At 42.6% G+C, this 15,571-nt stretch overlaps 1 protein-coding gene across 4 annotated transcripts in view; it reads right to left on the bottom strand.

Moving 5' to 3' along the window:
• The window catches only part of CREB5 (cAMP responsive element binding protein 5), a 686,421-nt gene that overhangs the window by 152,984 nt on the left and 517,866 nt on the right, over positions 1–15,571 (bottom strand). For all 4 annotated transcript variants that reach the window (XM_075315324.1, XM_075315323.1, XM_075315327.1 and 1 more), the window contains one exon: positions 2,726–2,852. In XM_075315324.1, the coding sequence (XP_075171439.1) occupies positions 2,726–2,852 (127 nt within the window). The remainder of the gene's footprint in view (positions 1–2,725; positions 2,853–15,571) is intronic.

Consider the following 15,571-nt stretch of genomic DNA (forward strand, 5'->3'; position numbering starts at 1 on the left):
GCAAACTCCAGCCTGGCTTTTTTATGTCTCGGGGTAAGAAGTGGGGTCTTCCTGGGTATCCTACCATACAGTCCCTTTTCATTCAGACGCCGACGGATAGTATGGGTTGACACTGTTGTACCCTTGGACTGCAGGGCAGCTTGAACTTGTTTGGATGTTAGTCGAGGTTCTTTATCCACCATCCGCACAATCTTGCATTGAAATCTCTCGTCAATTTTTCTTTTCCTTCCACATCTAGGGAGGTTAGCCACAGTGCCATGGGCTTTACACTTCTTGATGACACTGCGCACCGTAGACACAGGAACTTTCAGGTCTTTGGAGATGGACTTGTAGCCTTGAGATTGCTCATGCTTCCTCACAATTTGGATTCTCAAGTCCTCAGACAGTTCTTTGGTCTTCTTTCTTTTCTCCATGCTCAATGTGGTACACACAAGGACACAGGACAGAGGTTGAGTCAACTTTAATCCAAGTCAACTGGCTGCAAGTGTGATTTAGTTATTGCCAACACCTGTTAGGTGCCACAGGTAAGTTACAGGTGCTGTTAATTACACAAATTAGAGAAGCATCACAGGATTTTTCAAACAGTGCCAATACTTTTGTCCACCCACTTTTTTATGTTTGGTGTGGAATTATATCCAATTTGGCTTTATGACAATTTTTATTTTTTCATTGAAGACAAATTAAATGATGATAATAATACCAAAGAATTTGTGATTGCAATCATTTTCAAGAAGAAACTGAGTATTATCTGACAGAATTGCAGGGGGGCCAATACTTTTGGCCAGCACTGTATATATATATATATATATATATATATATATATATATATATATATATATATATATAGATATACACACAGATCTTGCAATACTCCCTAAATCAATGAAAATACTGTATATTCTCCCATTTTTTTACAATCTGGATAGTACTGTACATTTTTTTTCCTACAGCAAAAATACAATATAAAACAAAATATCCAGAATAATGTCATGCCAACTAGTTCACAGAATGTATTAGACAGATGCATATAGATCAACAAATTTTTGGTATACTGGTGTTGAATATGCTGATAATGTATAAACAATAAATAATATTATTATAATATATGAGACCAAAAAGTCACAAAAAGAGAAGCCAAAGCATTATATTTAGGTTTATTGGGAAAGATTCAGTGTAACTTTGCATTTTACTCATTGAAATCCCTCAAGTTTGTATACACAGGAGTCCAGTGAGCGGTTCTACTCATTAGTACAGGGAACCCTGTCAATCATTGAATTGCTCCGCCCACTGGACCCATATGCAAGCAAACATCAGGGATTTCAATGAGTGAATTGGAAGTTTTACTAAAACTACTCCTATAAAAATATATATCAGCCGGATCACCTCCTCCTGCTCTATAAGATTCTGCCTGCAGATCAGGGGACATTTTCAACATGAAAATTCCCTTTAAATGTTCCCAATCATTGGCTTACGTCCTGTCCTAGTTTATAAGATAGATGTTAATAAACAACAGCATTAGTAAAGGCAACAAATAACAGCAATTAACAGCGCCAATGCGGAATAAAGACTAAGCACTGATGTTACATGATGAAATATCTGCTATTACTGTGTGTTGTTCTTAATACTTGTTAATTACCAGCACAGAGGATCACGACTTATGTTTGATGAACCTGTACTAACATATGCTGTACGTACATCTAAACTGTGTCTACTAATACAGGAATTAAATTACGACGTGTCCCAAACCTGAACCTTGATTCACATGTAGAAATCACACAAGTTTAGACACGATTACCTATGTTTTGAATTCCTCTTTTTACCCAGGTGAGCACAAAGTGAGTGGTTAGGAAGATGAAGGGAACAATGGACCACAAGAAAACTAGGGTATGTAAAGTATCAATAGGTTCCTTCAGGGTAATGGGTGACTAGTGTTTTTGTGGTCCATTGTATAGTGATGGACAGTGTGCCCTTTAGGGTATGTAAAAAATCAATAAGTTCCTTCAGGGTAATGGGTGACTAGTGTTCTTGTGGTCTATTGTATAGTGATAGACAGTGTGCCCTTTACGGTAGGTAACAAATCAATAGGTTCCTTCAGGGTAATGGGTGACTAGTGTTCTTGTGGTCCATTGTATAGTGATGGACAGTGTGCCCTTTTGGGTATGTAACAAATCAATAAGTTCCTTCAGGGTAATGGGTGACTAGTGTTCTTGTGGCCCATTGTATAGTGATGGACAATGTGCCCTTTAGGGTATGTAATGAATCAATAGGTTCCTTCAGGGTAATGGGTGACTAGTGTTCTTGTGGTCCATTGTATAGGGATAGACAGTGTGCACTTTAGGGTATGTAACAAATCAATAGGTTCCTTCCTGGTAATTGGTCACTAAAGGGCACACTTTCCATTATTTTCAGAATATTTTTACATTTTGCAGATAGACATCCGCATTCTGAAAAAAAAACCAAAAACAAAAAACCCTACTTCTCCAAACATACTTCTTTTCAGAAAAAAAAAATCTATACATTTAATGACATATGCAATGCAATGTATGGTCATTTTCAACACTGCGGGAATTATCACAAACTACTGTATTCGGATTTCCACCAAATAGCCTGGTTAAAATAAAAAAAGACTACATAAAAAAGGTAAAAATTGATAAAACATGCTTTACATGACATTATATCTCACAACAACATGATTCATGATCAGGCAGATAAAATAATAACTCACAGGCATCAACACAGCCGAGGATCCAGGCATGGTGGGGTTGGGCAGCGTGCCAGGCATAGAGGCAGGCATGGGTTGTCGTTGTCTGTTGTGGAGATGCAGTAGTGAGGAAAGAGAGCCCGGGACAGGCCTAGACAGAACAGAAAGAAAACAGGCTAACATCACACACAATATATAGAAGTGCTGTGCATTGTATCACATGTCAAGCTCCCTCTTGAGATACCTGATATTTTGACCTACATGCGGTGCCATAGCTCTCCCTATACACACTCTATTCATTGCTCTCATATTATCACAGGTCTATGGGTTATAATAATAGAGAACAGTTCTTCTAAGGCAGTCAGTGACCAATAACTAACATGTTACATTTTCCAGACTGGAAAAAATACAAGCCAAAAATCAACAACATCTGATTTGTGTCCATTTCTCTGATTTGGCAACATTGTATTTTCTTCATTTACACAATTTCAATATTGCAAAATACATTTATTTTGGAAGAGTGAATCAATATAACATTGTAACATGTATAGTAAAGAAATTACCATTAGAGATGGGCAGACCCGTTGAAGTTCGGGTTCTGCAGGTTCAGCCGGACTTTAGATAAAGTTCAGTTCTGGACTTGAGCTGAACCCCATTAGAAGTCCCTGATTGGGCAGTTTGGCCCATGTACAGCCAGCCATATAAAGAACACTTCCGGGGGAGGGTAGGCAGGGTATTTTTTTGTATACACTTCATCCATTCAAACAGTGCACACGGCTCACACTAGGCCGAGCACCGAACTTACCCGAGCACAGCGATGCTCACTCAAGTGGTCAGCATACATAAAGCACCAAAACTCTGAACACGAACACTGATTTGTTTCCGAAAGTCCATGTTCGGTACGGACACTGATTTTTACTGTTCGCGTCCACTCATCTCTAATTACCATCTAAAACATTTCCTGTCATATTCTGAAATATGTTCCAGAATATCTCCATTTATGATCATATCATGGAGATATCAAATCTCTGCCCTTACTACAATGCGTGAGACTGTCTGCAGAATGCAAGCCTCTGCCTACAGTAGCCTACATTCTGCTTTTCATCTCCTGAACACACAAAATGGAAATGGAAGGAAGCAACAGGGGTATTGCTGGCCATAGGGCATTTGTAAATAAATTTACAGTTAGCCTATGCAATGTAGTGTGTGGTATCACAGCTTCTGTTGCTGCATGTACAATCGTGTGGTTTGATTTCACATATTAGAAAATGTATATAACTTTTTAGGAAAGATGTAATATACAGGGAACATGTCCTCCTTCTGCAGCCTTGATCTTCAACTAACCACTGAAGGCTTTTTTTCCAGCATAGGAACATACTAACACATTAGAAGAATATACAGAAGTCTTAACATACTAAATGATATAGACTGAACAAGCAAAATTAAGTTCGATTGATATTACAAACTATAAAGGCTGCCATTGTAATTAATCTGCAAAGATCTACAATCCTCTAACCAAACTGACACAAAGAGAAATAGATAGAAGCCTTAGGGCTCTCATTTGATGTTTCACCAACTGTAAACATTTCATATAATATCATGTGATGACAGAGCGCCTAGCATACCATAGCACAGCGTTCCCATGCACAGCCATTAGCAGCACATTAGCTCCTTCTGTGACTACTATAAAAGGAATTAGGTTCTGTTCACATTTGCATTGTAAGCTCCATTGCAAATTCCATTAAAGAGGTTGCCCAGTTTAGTATTCATCCCTTGCTAATGTATTTTTGGAACCAAAACTCCCTTGATACCTTTACTCCCTGCTAGAGATGAACGAGTAGATTCTAAACTGATCAAATTTGCTAAAAATTTCCTCAAAAACCTGTAGTCTTTTCACAATTCTATTTACACAAATCCAGCAATTCTGAAAGGGTTTCAAAATAATAAAGTCTTAGGCGGGCTTTGCACACTACGACATCGCAGGCCGATGCTGCGATGCCGAGTGCGATAGTGCCCGCCCCCGTCGCAGCAGCGATATGTGGTGATAGCTGGCGTAGCGAAAGTTATCGCTACGCCAGCTTCACACACACACTCACCTGCCGTGCGACGTCCCTGTGGCTGGCGACCCGCCTCCTTGTTAAGGGGGCGGGTCGTGCGGCGTCACTGCGACGTCACACGGCAGGCGGCCAATCAGAGCGGAGGGGCGGAGATGAGCAGGATGTAAACATCCTGCCCACCTCCTTCCTTCCGCATATCCTACGGAAGCCGCAGTGAGGCCGGTAGGAGACGTTCCTCGCTCCTGCGACTTCACACACAGCGATGTGTGCTGCCGCAGGAGCGAGGAACAACATCGGACCGTCGCGTCAGCGTAATCATGGATTACGCCGACGCTGCACCGATGATACGATTACGACGCTTTTGCGCTCGTTAATCGTATCATCCAGCCTTTACACACTGCGATGTCGCATGCGATGCCGGAAGTGCGTCATTTTCAATTTGACCCCACCGACATCGCACCTGCGATGTCGCAGTGTGCAAAGTGCCCCTTAGAGTCACTTGTCCTTGGCTCTGCCGATTCCTGTCCCACCACTTCCTGATCTTCCAATCAGCTACTTTCTGGTCTTCTTCCTTTGGTTCTTTCGGAGAGTGCCACCACTGACTAATCCTCACACATGTCATATGGGGCACAATGTATTTCAATATCCTATGTAATCATCTGTGGTGTACACATGTCACTAACATTTAACATCAGACATGCCCTAACTGACTGTTATTGGCTGCACCCATGAGAAGACCCATAGTGAGAAGAAGACCAAACATTAGCGGATTGGAGCACAGGGCTGAAAGTAAAGTGTGGGAGCCAGACAGGTATGGGAAGTGTTACGAACCGGCGCCGCCATAGCCGCAAGCAGCCTGCTGTGGTTCCTGTTGCGCCCAGGTGCCGGCTGCCGTTCTTGGCCGTGCCTCGGGTCGTCCAGTTGGCTGTTCCTTCCACCACGTCTAAGTGTGGAGAGGCGGCTAGTGCGCATGCGTGCGCTGATTTACCCCAGCCAGAGTTTAAGCCCGGTGTTTTGCCTAGTGAGCATGCTCAGCCTGATTGTGTTATGTCTGAGACTAAGTCCTCAGTTCAGGCTACTGAGCATGCTCCCACAATTAACCCTAACTGCCTCTTTGCACAGGTACTTGGACTTCGTGCTGTGTCTAAGTTCTGGGATGTGCCTACTGAGCATCCTCAAACTGATAGTCTGCTTTCTGAGCCTGTTGCTCAGGCTACTGGGCATGCTCAGGCACTTAGTGCACCAGAGGCTAGGTCCGGTAAGGACCTCACTGAGCATGTCCGTGAGGTGGCAGATAGGGCAGAGGGTGTCAGGTGTCCTGATGACGTGGCAACTCCGGACTGGCTCGCAGAGGCCCGCCCCTATGAGCTGGCACCTCAGTATTGGTCGTCAGACGATGACTGGTGAAGTATTTGGGGCGTGACTGCCATGAGGTCATCAATGACGTGGTGGTTCCGGATAGGTCGCATGTGACGTCACTGATGACATGGCACTCTGCTATTGGACCTTGGTGGTTCCACCCTGGGTTTGGGGCGGACCCAGGTTACAAAAGGGGCTGGAGACAACATGGAGGTGCGCAGTCTTCACTTTTGCTCAGTCAGAGCACACCTCCATGTTAGAGCCTCATTGCGGCATAAACCTATGTTGGGAAGCGGTAGGTAGGGTTAGGCGAACGGTGCCTGTCACGCCAAGATTCGTGGCTCGGCACATCAGGGTCAGGCGCCGTGCTTCCCTCCTGCCGTTCCAGTCTTGCTATAGCAGCCCAGTGGTGTTAACTGGGCTGCGGCTGCTGTGCTTCCTGTCCGATTGTGCCCCCTACGCACACGGACAACGCACCTGCTGCGCCACCTGTCCGATTGTGCCTCCAATGCACACGGACAACGCACCTGCTGCGCCACCTGTCCGATTGTGCCCCCTACGCACACGGACAACGCACCTGCTGCACCACCTGTCCGGTTGTGTCCCCTACGCGCACGGACAGCATACCCCAGGACCCCTGTGGAGTTAACAGGGTGTTCCTTATCCTCCTCGGCTTCCCGGTCAACGCTACTGGTGTACCCATCTGGCCTGATGTGTCCTACACACACGTGGCCAGTCGAGAGGTGGCCAGAAACGCTAATCGGAGGACCGCTCGGCCTGACGTGTCCTACACACGTGGCTGACAGGGCGCTTTCGTGGCGGTCTTCCGGTCAACGCTACCTGGTTACCACCCGGCCTGATGTGTTTCCTGCACACGTGGTTGGTGTAGCGATAGGTGCACCAAAACGCTAATCGGGTTGTCATCCGGTCTGACGTGTCCCAACACACGTGACCGGTTCCCAGAGTTCCTGGGTTATCTCAGAGGCCATCCAGCTCTATAGTCTCCGCCTAACCCTCAGGTGCCAGCAGCTCCTTTGTCATCTGGAGCACGGTGGGCCCCGACTGGCGATTAGGATATATACCCCCTGGTCCTAATCTGCCAGTCCCCCCGTAACAGGAAGGGACATAGAGAGGTTAGTTTAATAGTTTATTTTTAACCCCTTTCCTGCAGACTCAATTCAAAGCAATCAAAATGATTCAATGCAAACAAATAACTTGCCTCCCACCTCTTGAACTGAGCAAATCTACCTGAATTAAAATTTCAGAAGATTCTCTTAGCTTAAAGAGGTATTCTCAAGTTGTCTCTTGAGCAGATAAAAAGCAATGCATTCTCCTTATTTTCTGACCTTCCTGGTCTCTAGCAGGGTGGCTCTCTTCCTAGAGTCATAGCTCCGATGAAAAGAAGTTCTGTAGTATTAGTAAAACTATAAAGCTCAGCACAAGTTCTGCTGTAACACATTTAGCTATATGTGGTTTATTCTGCAGTGCACACTGCTATCACTGTATTTACTCATAGACATAATGGAGCAGTTGAACAAGCACATAGCTCTGGACAAAGCTGCTATGAAAGCTCCTTGGCTGGTGATTTGTGCATATCTTCAGAAGATGATAGGGACGGGGGAGGGAAGTAAGCAGCTAACTGCACTATAGAAGTCAACGGGCTGGAGAGAGCTGACTGGGATGTTAAGAGTTAACCCCTCTCCTGGAATGTAATGCTTCTCAACCAGCATATAGAGGTTAAGCTCCATGGAAACAAGCTATACACTATAAAAAAATGAAAGCTGTTATCACAGGAGATTCCACAAGATGGAGGAGAAAGGGTTGAACGACCACAATGCTGTTGAAGAAACAATCAATCAATTTATTACTACGCGTTATGGAACAAAAAATATTCTTCAGGATAAAATCACAGATGTACATCCATTATCCCAACGATGTACATCTGTGATTTTATTCTGGAGAAGGAGATATTTTTCTATGAAACACGTAGCAATAAATCACTGTCCAGGCAACTATGATTGATTGTTTCTTCAATGACAGCACAGTTTTTCAACCCATTCCTCCACCATCTTGTGGAATCTCCTGTGATGACAGCTTTCATTTTATATAGTGTATAGCTGGTTTCCATGGAGCTTAACCTCCAGACCCTGGTTGACAAGCGTTACATTCCAGGAGAGGGGTTCACTCTTTACATCCCAGTCAGATCTCTCCAGCCCATTGACTTCTATACTGCAATTAGCTGGTTACTTTCCTCCCCTCCCTATCATCTTCTGCCTCCATCTCCTTCTCCTCCATCTTGTGATACTCTCCCATGGGGACTACGTCAGCCGTTTTCCATACGCTGTTATAGTAGTTGTGATGGTCTCAGATGAGCAATTCCACTTGTTTTTCTTATCCCATATAGAGATGTAAATATAGTGAGAACAATGTAGATTCCAGAACAAACCACTGATAGCTGAATGTGTTACAATATAACTTGGGCTTGGCGTTATAAGACTACTAATACTACAGTGATGCTGCTCATCAGAGGAGGAGGAGGGTCAAGGGGAGAGTCTGTCCTGCCAGAAACCATGAAGTAAGGAGATTGTAAGGAGACTTCATTGCTCTGAGCTGCACAAGGGACAGTGAGATTACCCCATAGCAATTCAGAATATATAAAACCTTTCACTAAAATAACTACTGTAGCATCTCTATGTAACAACTGATGCATTATGCTATAAATGAGAAGGTCACAACATCGGTGCCCAACTGTGATTTCATGGACAGTACATAGAGGCCTCATGTATGTTGCAATACAATATGAAATGAAATAAGGGATATATTACATTTCAGGGCACACAGCTAACATACACAGATATTACCGAGCAAAGTATAGTAATTATCAAAGTTATAGTTTTCAATAAAAGAAATGTCCTCAAGCCAATCATACATTGTATAAGCCATTTACAGGCACTGTATTCTTAATCTCTTAATAAAACCATTATGTGTGATGGTACAAAGGGAATAATGATCTGCGGATATTTAAAATAGCTTCATGTATTGATGAATAAGATGAGGAGCAGATTAGGCGCCTGGGGGTACAGCCGGTATAATAAAATAAATGCATGTAATGGTTTTACAGGAAGTTTAAATTATTTCAATATGATCATTTTTGTTTTTGCCCACACATAGCAGAGCATTACATGGTACATTAACCCTCCAAACACTACACAGATCTCCATGGATGTGGATATAAACAGAATATGTGTGTGTATACAAGAATAGCTATAAAAGTCTTATATAAATATCCATCTATTCTCTAAAAAATGGGAAATATTGGGTAAGACTTGCTTTCGAACAATTCCAATCAACACCAAAAAAGTTTTGTTACTCATTCCAAAATGTTCTTTAAAATAAAGGGAGAGATAGTGTGAATTATTTGTCAAGATTCTCACACTGGAAAGCTGGTTTAGCAATCATTATGCCTGTTAAAGGGTGCTTTACACGCTGCGACATCGCTAGCAATCTTGTTAGCGATGTAACATGCCAGATCGCACATACGATTTTGCCGAGATCTCACATGTGACCAGCGCAGAGAAAATGACCTATGTGCGATCTCGGCAAATCTTATCTGTGATCTGGCGTGTCACATCACTAACATGATCACTAGCGATGTTGCAGCGTGTAAAGCACCCTTTAGGACGTGTTAAGAGGGTAAGATTTGATATCATAGGTCACTTACTTAATTTAGGACAATAGTTAAAAATCATGTTCACAAATTAACCTACACTCCTGAAGAGACATGAGCTACTGTTAATATATATTTCAACTACATCTAGTGAAACATTATTTAGAGGAAAGTATCCAAGACTATTAGCTATACTAATCACAAAATCTAGAGATGAACAAATGTTTTGAAATTCATATTTGTCAGGTTTGGTGAATTTTGATTTTCTACAAATCGTTTCCTCGTGAATTGAAAACCCTCCAATGTCTACAATGGCCCTGAAAAGATAATAATGACACTCCGAGGTCGCCAAGGATTGTATTCAACTGGTTTCATGATCTTTAACACAACATAACCTTAGAAGGAACCCATCAGGTCAGCTAACATTATTAACCTGCAGAAATAGGGTTAATCTATAGGTTAAGAGCGTTATGAAGGTGCCCACTGCTGTACTGAAAGTGCAGCACACAGGAGAAAATGAGCTTTATTCCTCCTGCGAACTGCTGGTTTTCAGTCATACAGGCATGCTTGGAGCGGCTAGTCATCATATACAGCACCTGGACTGACTGGCGACTAAGCAGTGTATCAGTGCTGATCCAGCTTTCTGTCAAAGTGCCGGGTCAAGTGAACAGCCACCAAGTAGCCACATTGGCACACCTATATGACTGAAAACTGGCAGCTCGCGAGAATAATAAAATTAATTTTCTCTTGGGAGACGCACTTTAAGTACAGCAGCCAAATACCTTCATAAGGCTCTTGACCTACAGATTAATCGTTTATCTGCAGTTTTACAGCATAAGCTGACCTGACAGGTTTCTTTTAACATACTGTATATGGCTATGGGTAAATAGGTGCCAACTAGTAACACATTAAGCCTCCTAATTCTCCATCTTCATCTGTATTACTCTCTTTTTATAACATCATATTTTATTTTTATTTTAGTTAGCCATTAAAAGGTATCAGAACTACAAAATTTTAATTTTGTTTCTCTCACTGAGAGCAATCAATCTCTTTTTCTCACACATTAGTTTTCTTCATTGTTGTGTTGTCACACACTAGCTATACAATTTCTTCAGTTTTTTTTTATGGATTTCTCTCTGTTTCTATGGCTAAGCTGTAATGTCCTCCCAATTTCCAGATTCACCTCAAAATTAGTGATGGGTGAACTCGCAGGTATTTGAGATTGGTGTGTCCAACCAGAGTTTTAAAACCATGAATATTGCGCTTTAAATTGGTGATAGAAAGGGCTAGGGTAATTAGAGCAGGCACGTTATACTTACCAAGTCTCGCACACGGCGGTAACAATACTTTAGGGGCCGTACTACTTTAGGGGCCGCTCATTAACCTCATACATATTCACTGCTTCCCCCGGCAACTGGCAGTTACGGTATCTCTGGATACAGTCAAACTGTACCCCCACCCTGTGTGACAGTGTGTGTGTGACTGCTTGGAACCACACACGCTGTCTGCATACCTATAGTGGTGTAAAAAGAAATAAATTAACATATTAGTGAAGGGTCCCCCCATATTGTGATACATAGCACAGATAAAGCATATGGCTACAGGCTGCAACCCTCAGCTGTGTGCTTATCTTGGCTGTGTATCAAAATAAGAGGGACCCCATGTGACTTTTTAAGAATTATTTAAATCAATAATTGAAAAAAAATCGGTGTGCAGCCACCCCCCCTCAATTTTGATACCCAGTCATGATAAGGCCAACAGCTGGGGGCTGGTATTCTCAGGCTGGGGAGACTCATGGTTATTGGGCCCTCCCAGCCTAAAAATAGCAGCCTGTAGCTGTTGGCTTTATCATGACTGGGTATCAAAATTGGGGGGTATCACACACCATTTTAAAAAATTATTTATTTATTTAAGTAATTTAAAAATCCAAGAGAAGCACACGCCTAGGGGCTGCAGCGCATAGCCATATGATTTATCTGTGCTAGGTATCATAATATGGGGGGGGGGGCACTACATCAATTTTTTAAATTTATTTATTTTTACTCCACTATAGATACACAGACAGCATATATGATTCCAAGCAATCAGACATGCTGTTGCACAGGATGGACACTAGGTCTGACTGCAACCAATCAGAGACGCCACAACTGCCGATGGGTGAAGGAAGCAGTGAATATGTATGAGGGTAATGAGCAGCCCCAGAAGTAGTGTTACTGTCACACGGTAGACTCCATAAGTATAATGCTCCTGCTCATCCCTATTTCCTTACGTTTTCTTTTCTTTTTTTTTTTCAATTATCCAGATGGCTGAATCCCTATAGTTACAAAGAGTTCCCTGAGAACTTTGTTTCCGGGGTCGGTGTATGGATACTAGGTATCCAGCACGGATCCTGAATTTTACAGTCTAGATCCGCCCATCACTTCCAGGGACTTCAAGGCTTTGAAAAATGCTATCCAGTGCAGGAAATTCTATATTAATTTCACATGCAACATCTTTTTTTTATAAATTATAGATGGGAAATCGTTAGGCACAGTTATCTCTTACTTCTCCTTTACTCTTCCTCTGTCATTACAATTCACATTTTCCACACAAATTTTGAGAACTCACCTCTATTCCTCAGTAATCTGCTTCCCAACAGTCAGCATTCTCATGCCAGCTCCTATAAGAATTTTATCTTTAAATTGTCTAGACTACAGAAATGTTTCCAGATGCATATGTTCTCTTACACTTGTTTAGTAATACACTTTTACTCCTGCAATTTTGCAAGTTTTACATTATTTGAAACTATTGTTAATCCCCCGTGGATAGTAAATGAAACTAATCTAATGTATAAGGAATGAATCAATAGGAATATTCCATTTTATACTGAATGCAGGTTAAAAGAACATTTACCATTCATTAACAATTCAGCACCAGTGAAGGCGAAACCTTACTTTTATTTGATATTTAACTGCTTTATGTTACTAGAGCCCCTCCCCAAGTTAATAAATTGTCTGGAGTTATGCGGGCGTACACGGGACGATCTATCGTGCGATCGCATGAGTGATCGTACCCGCCCCGTCGTTTGTGCGTCACGGGCAAATCGCTGCCCGTGACGCACAAAGTCGTTAAAACGCCGTCACACATACTTACCTGCTGAGCGACCTCGCTGTGTGCGGCGAACATCCTCTTCCTGAAGGGGGAGGGACGTTCGGCGTCACAGCGACGTCACACAGCCGCCGGACAATAGAAGCGGAGGGGCGGAGATGAGCGGGACGTAAACATCCCGCCCACCTCCTTCGTTCTACATTGCCAGCCGGGTGCTGCGGGACGCAGGTAAGCTGTGTTCATCGTTACCGGGGTGTCACACAAAACGATGTGTGCTGCACTGGGTACAATCAACCAGCGCCATGAAAAATTAAAGATTTTTTAAAAATAAGCGACGTGTACACGACTCACGATTTGTGACCGATTCAGCGTCACTTGGAGTTGTCACACAAAACGACGTCACAAACGATGCCGGATGTGCGTCACGAAAATCGTGACCCCGACTATGCATCGCACGATAGCTCGTCTCATGTGACGCCCGCATTAGTCTTGTATTTAGTATTTATTTTCTGTTGTTTATATAGTGCCACTATATTATATAGCGCTGTATCAGCCCCACTCCCAACCCACAATGAGACCCACAATCTTTCCAATTAATATATAATTGTGTCTTTTGAGTGCAGGAAGAAACCATGAAAACACATGGTGAATACACCACCTTTATGTTAATGCTTTTGTTGCATTTGAATGTAGGACCTCAGTTCTGCAAGTGAACAATTGACCTGAGACGTATCGCCAAGAATTGAGGCTGTATGTTGATGTCTAACCATAAAGCTTATCCTAGTTCGGAGGCTGTAACCATTACACTTGCCTGTGTTACAGTGAAATTACCTTTTACGAGTAAACCCTGCCATGTTCTGTAACCTCCACTCAGCATCTTTGAACTGGGAGCAGAATTTATGGTCAAGTCAAGGGCCTCACCCAAGTTCAGACCTGGTTTCAGATTGTGTGGTACAACGTCCATTGCATATGGGCACCAATGACCACAGAATTGGCTTGTTAAAAAGCCAATTTTGACTTTTAGGATTGCTACTTCCAATAGGTGGCGCTAGAGTTTGTCTCCTTTCCTGGAGAGACAATTTGAATATTTGGCTTTGGAGAGATGAGCTTCATTATTGGCATGCATAGACTGACGTTTATTGTGTAGATTTGAAGTACATATTGCTATGTTGAATGATTAAAGGTACAGCTCTGTTTTACTTTTTTTAACCCGGTGATAAATTCTTATCAAACTTAGTAAACTAATATAAAACAGAGAACGTATTAAGCATCAAAGTTCAAGAACATATAAATAAACTATGCAGTTCATCACCAAAACCAGATTAACTTGCCATGATCTCAAATAAACACACTTTCCCAGGAGTCACCCTGTAGCTTTGTCAAGGATAAAACAAAGCTCATTTTTCACAATGCCTGTGATATAGCTCTGGCGTATAGGGAATCATAGGGCCGGGTCTGGTTCTATAGTGTATGGGAAATTCTTTCATATATTTAATGCCCATTAAAATTATTTTAAGAAAGAAACGTAAAAGAGGTACGGTATTTAACTTTATTGCAACAATGTCTACGTTTTGGAGGAATGATACTGTTACTAATTATAAGTCAAATTACATTTGCACAGCTCTGATAATTTTTTTCTATATCTCTTAATCCCTATCTTTCACTTCTGAGTAGAGATGAGCGAACCGGTCGTGGTTCGGCTCGAGGTCGGTTCGCCGAACGGAGCTCCCGTTCGAGTTCGGTTCATCGAACGTTTGACGAACCGAACTCGAACTGCATAGGAAACAATGGCAGGCAATCACAAACACAGAAAAACACCTAGAAAACACCCTCAAAGGTGTCCAAAAGGTGACAAACAACTCACAACACAAACACATGGGAAAGTGACAAGGACAAACTCTCATGTGAAAACAAAACAGCGTTACGAGGAAAAAGAGGACGAGACACAGATATAGGCATGGCATGCCCTTCTAAAATCATGTAAAACACCGCAAGGTGACTCCAAGCGGAGTCTCCCTTTTTTCCAAAAATTGGGCCACACAGACACCCCTTCAGTGGCAGCACTTGTGCCCCAGTTGTACACTTCACAGCTAGATTTGCATCAAGCACATTCAAAAATACGCCATTCTTAACCATCCCCAGGATGACACCGGGGTAGGTAGCAAAGTCTTTCCTGATCCCAGCTCTGTTCATCTTGGATCATTTTTAAAAAAACACAGCAAGCAAGGGTTACTCCAAGCGGAATCTCCCTTTTTTTCCAAAAATTGTGCCCCACACACACCCACCCATTCAGTGGCAGCACTTGTGCCCTAGTTGTACACTTCACAGCTAGATTTGCATCAAGCACATTCAAAAATACGCCATACTTAACCGTCCCCAGGATGACACCGGGGTAGGTAGCAAAGTCTTTCCTGATCCCAGCTCTGTTCATCTTGGATCATTTTTAAAAAACACAGCAAGCAAGGGTTACTCCAAGCGGAGTCTCCCTTTTTTTCCAAAAATTGTGCCCCACACACACCCACCCATTCAGTGGCAGCACTTGTGCCCTAGTTGTACACTTCACAGCTAGATTGGCATCAAGCACATTCAAAAATACGCCATTCTTAACCGTCCCCAGGATGACACCGGGGTAGGTAGCAAAGTCTTTGCTGAACCATGACTTGTTCATCTTGGCTCCTTTTAAAAACAATGTAAGCAAGG

This window comes from Anomaloglossus baeobatrachus, chromosome 6 (genome assembly GCF_048569485.1).
Source record: "Anomaloglossus baeobatrachus isolate aAnoBae1 chromosome 6, aAnoBae1.hap1, whole genome shotgun sequence".
NCBI lineage: Eukaryota > Metazoa > Chordata > Amphibia > Anura > Aromobatidae > Anomaloglossus > Anomaloglossus baeobatrachus.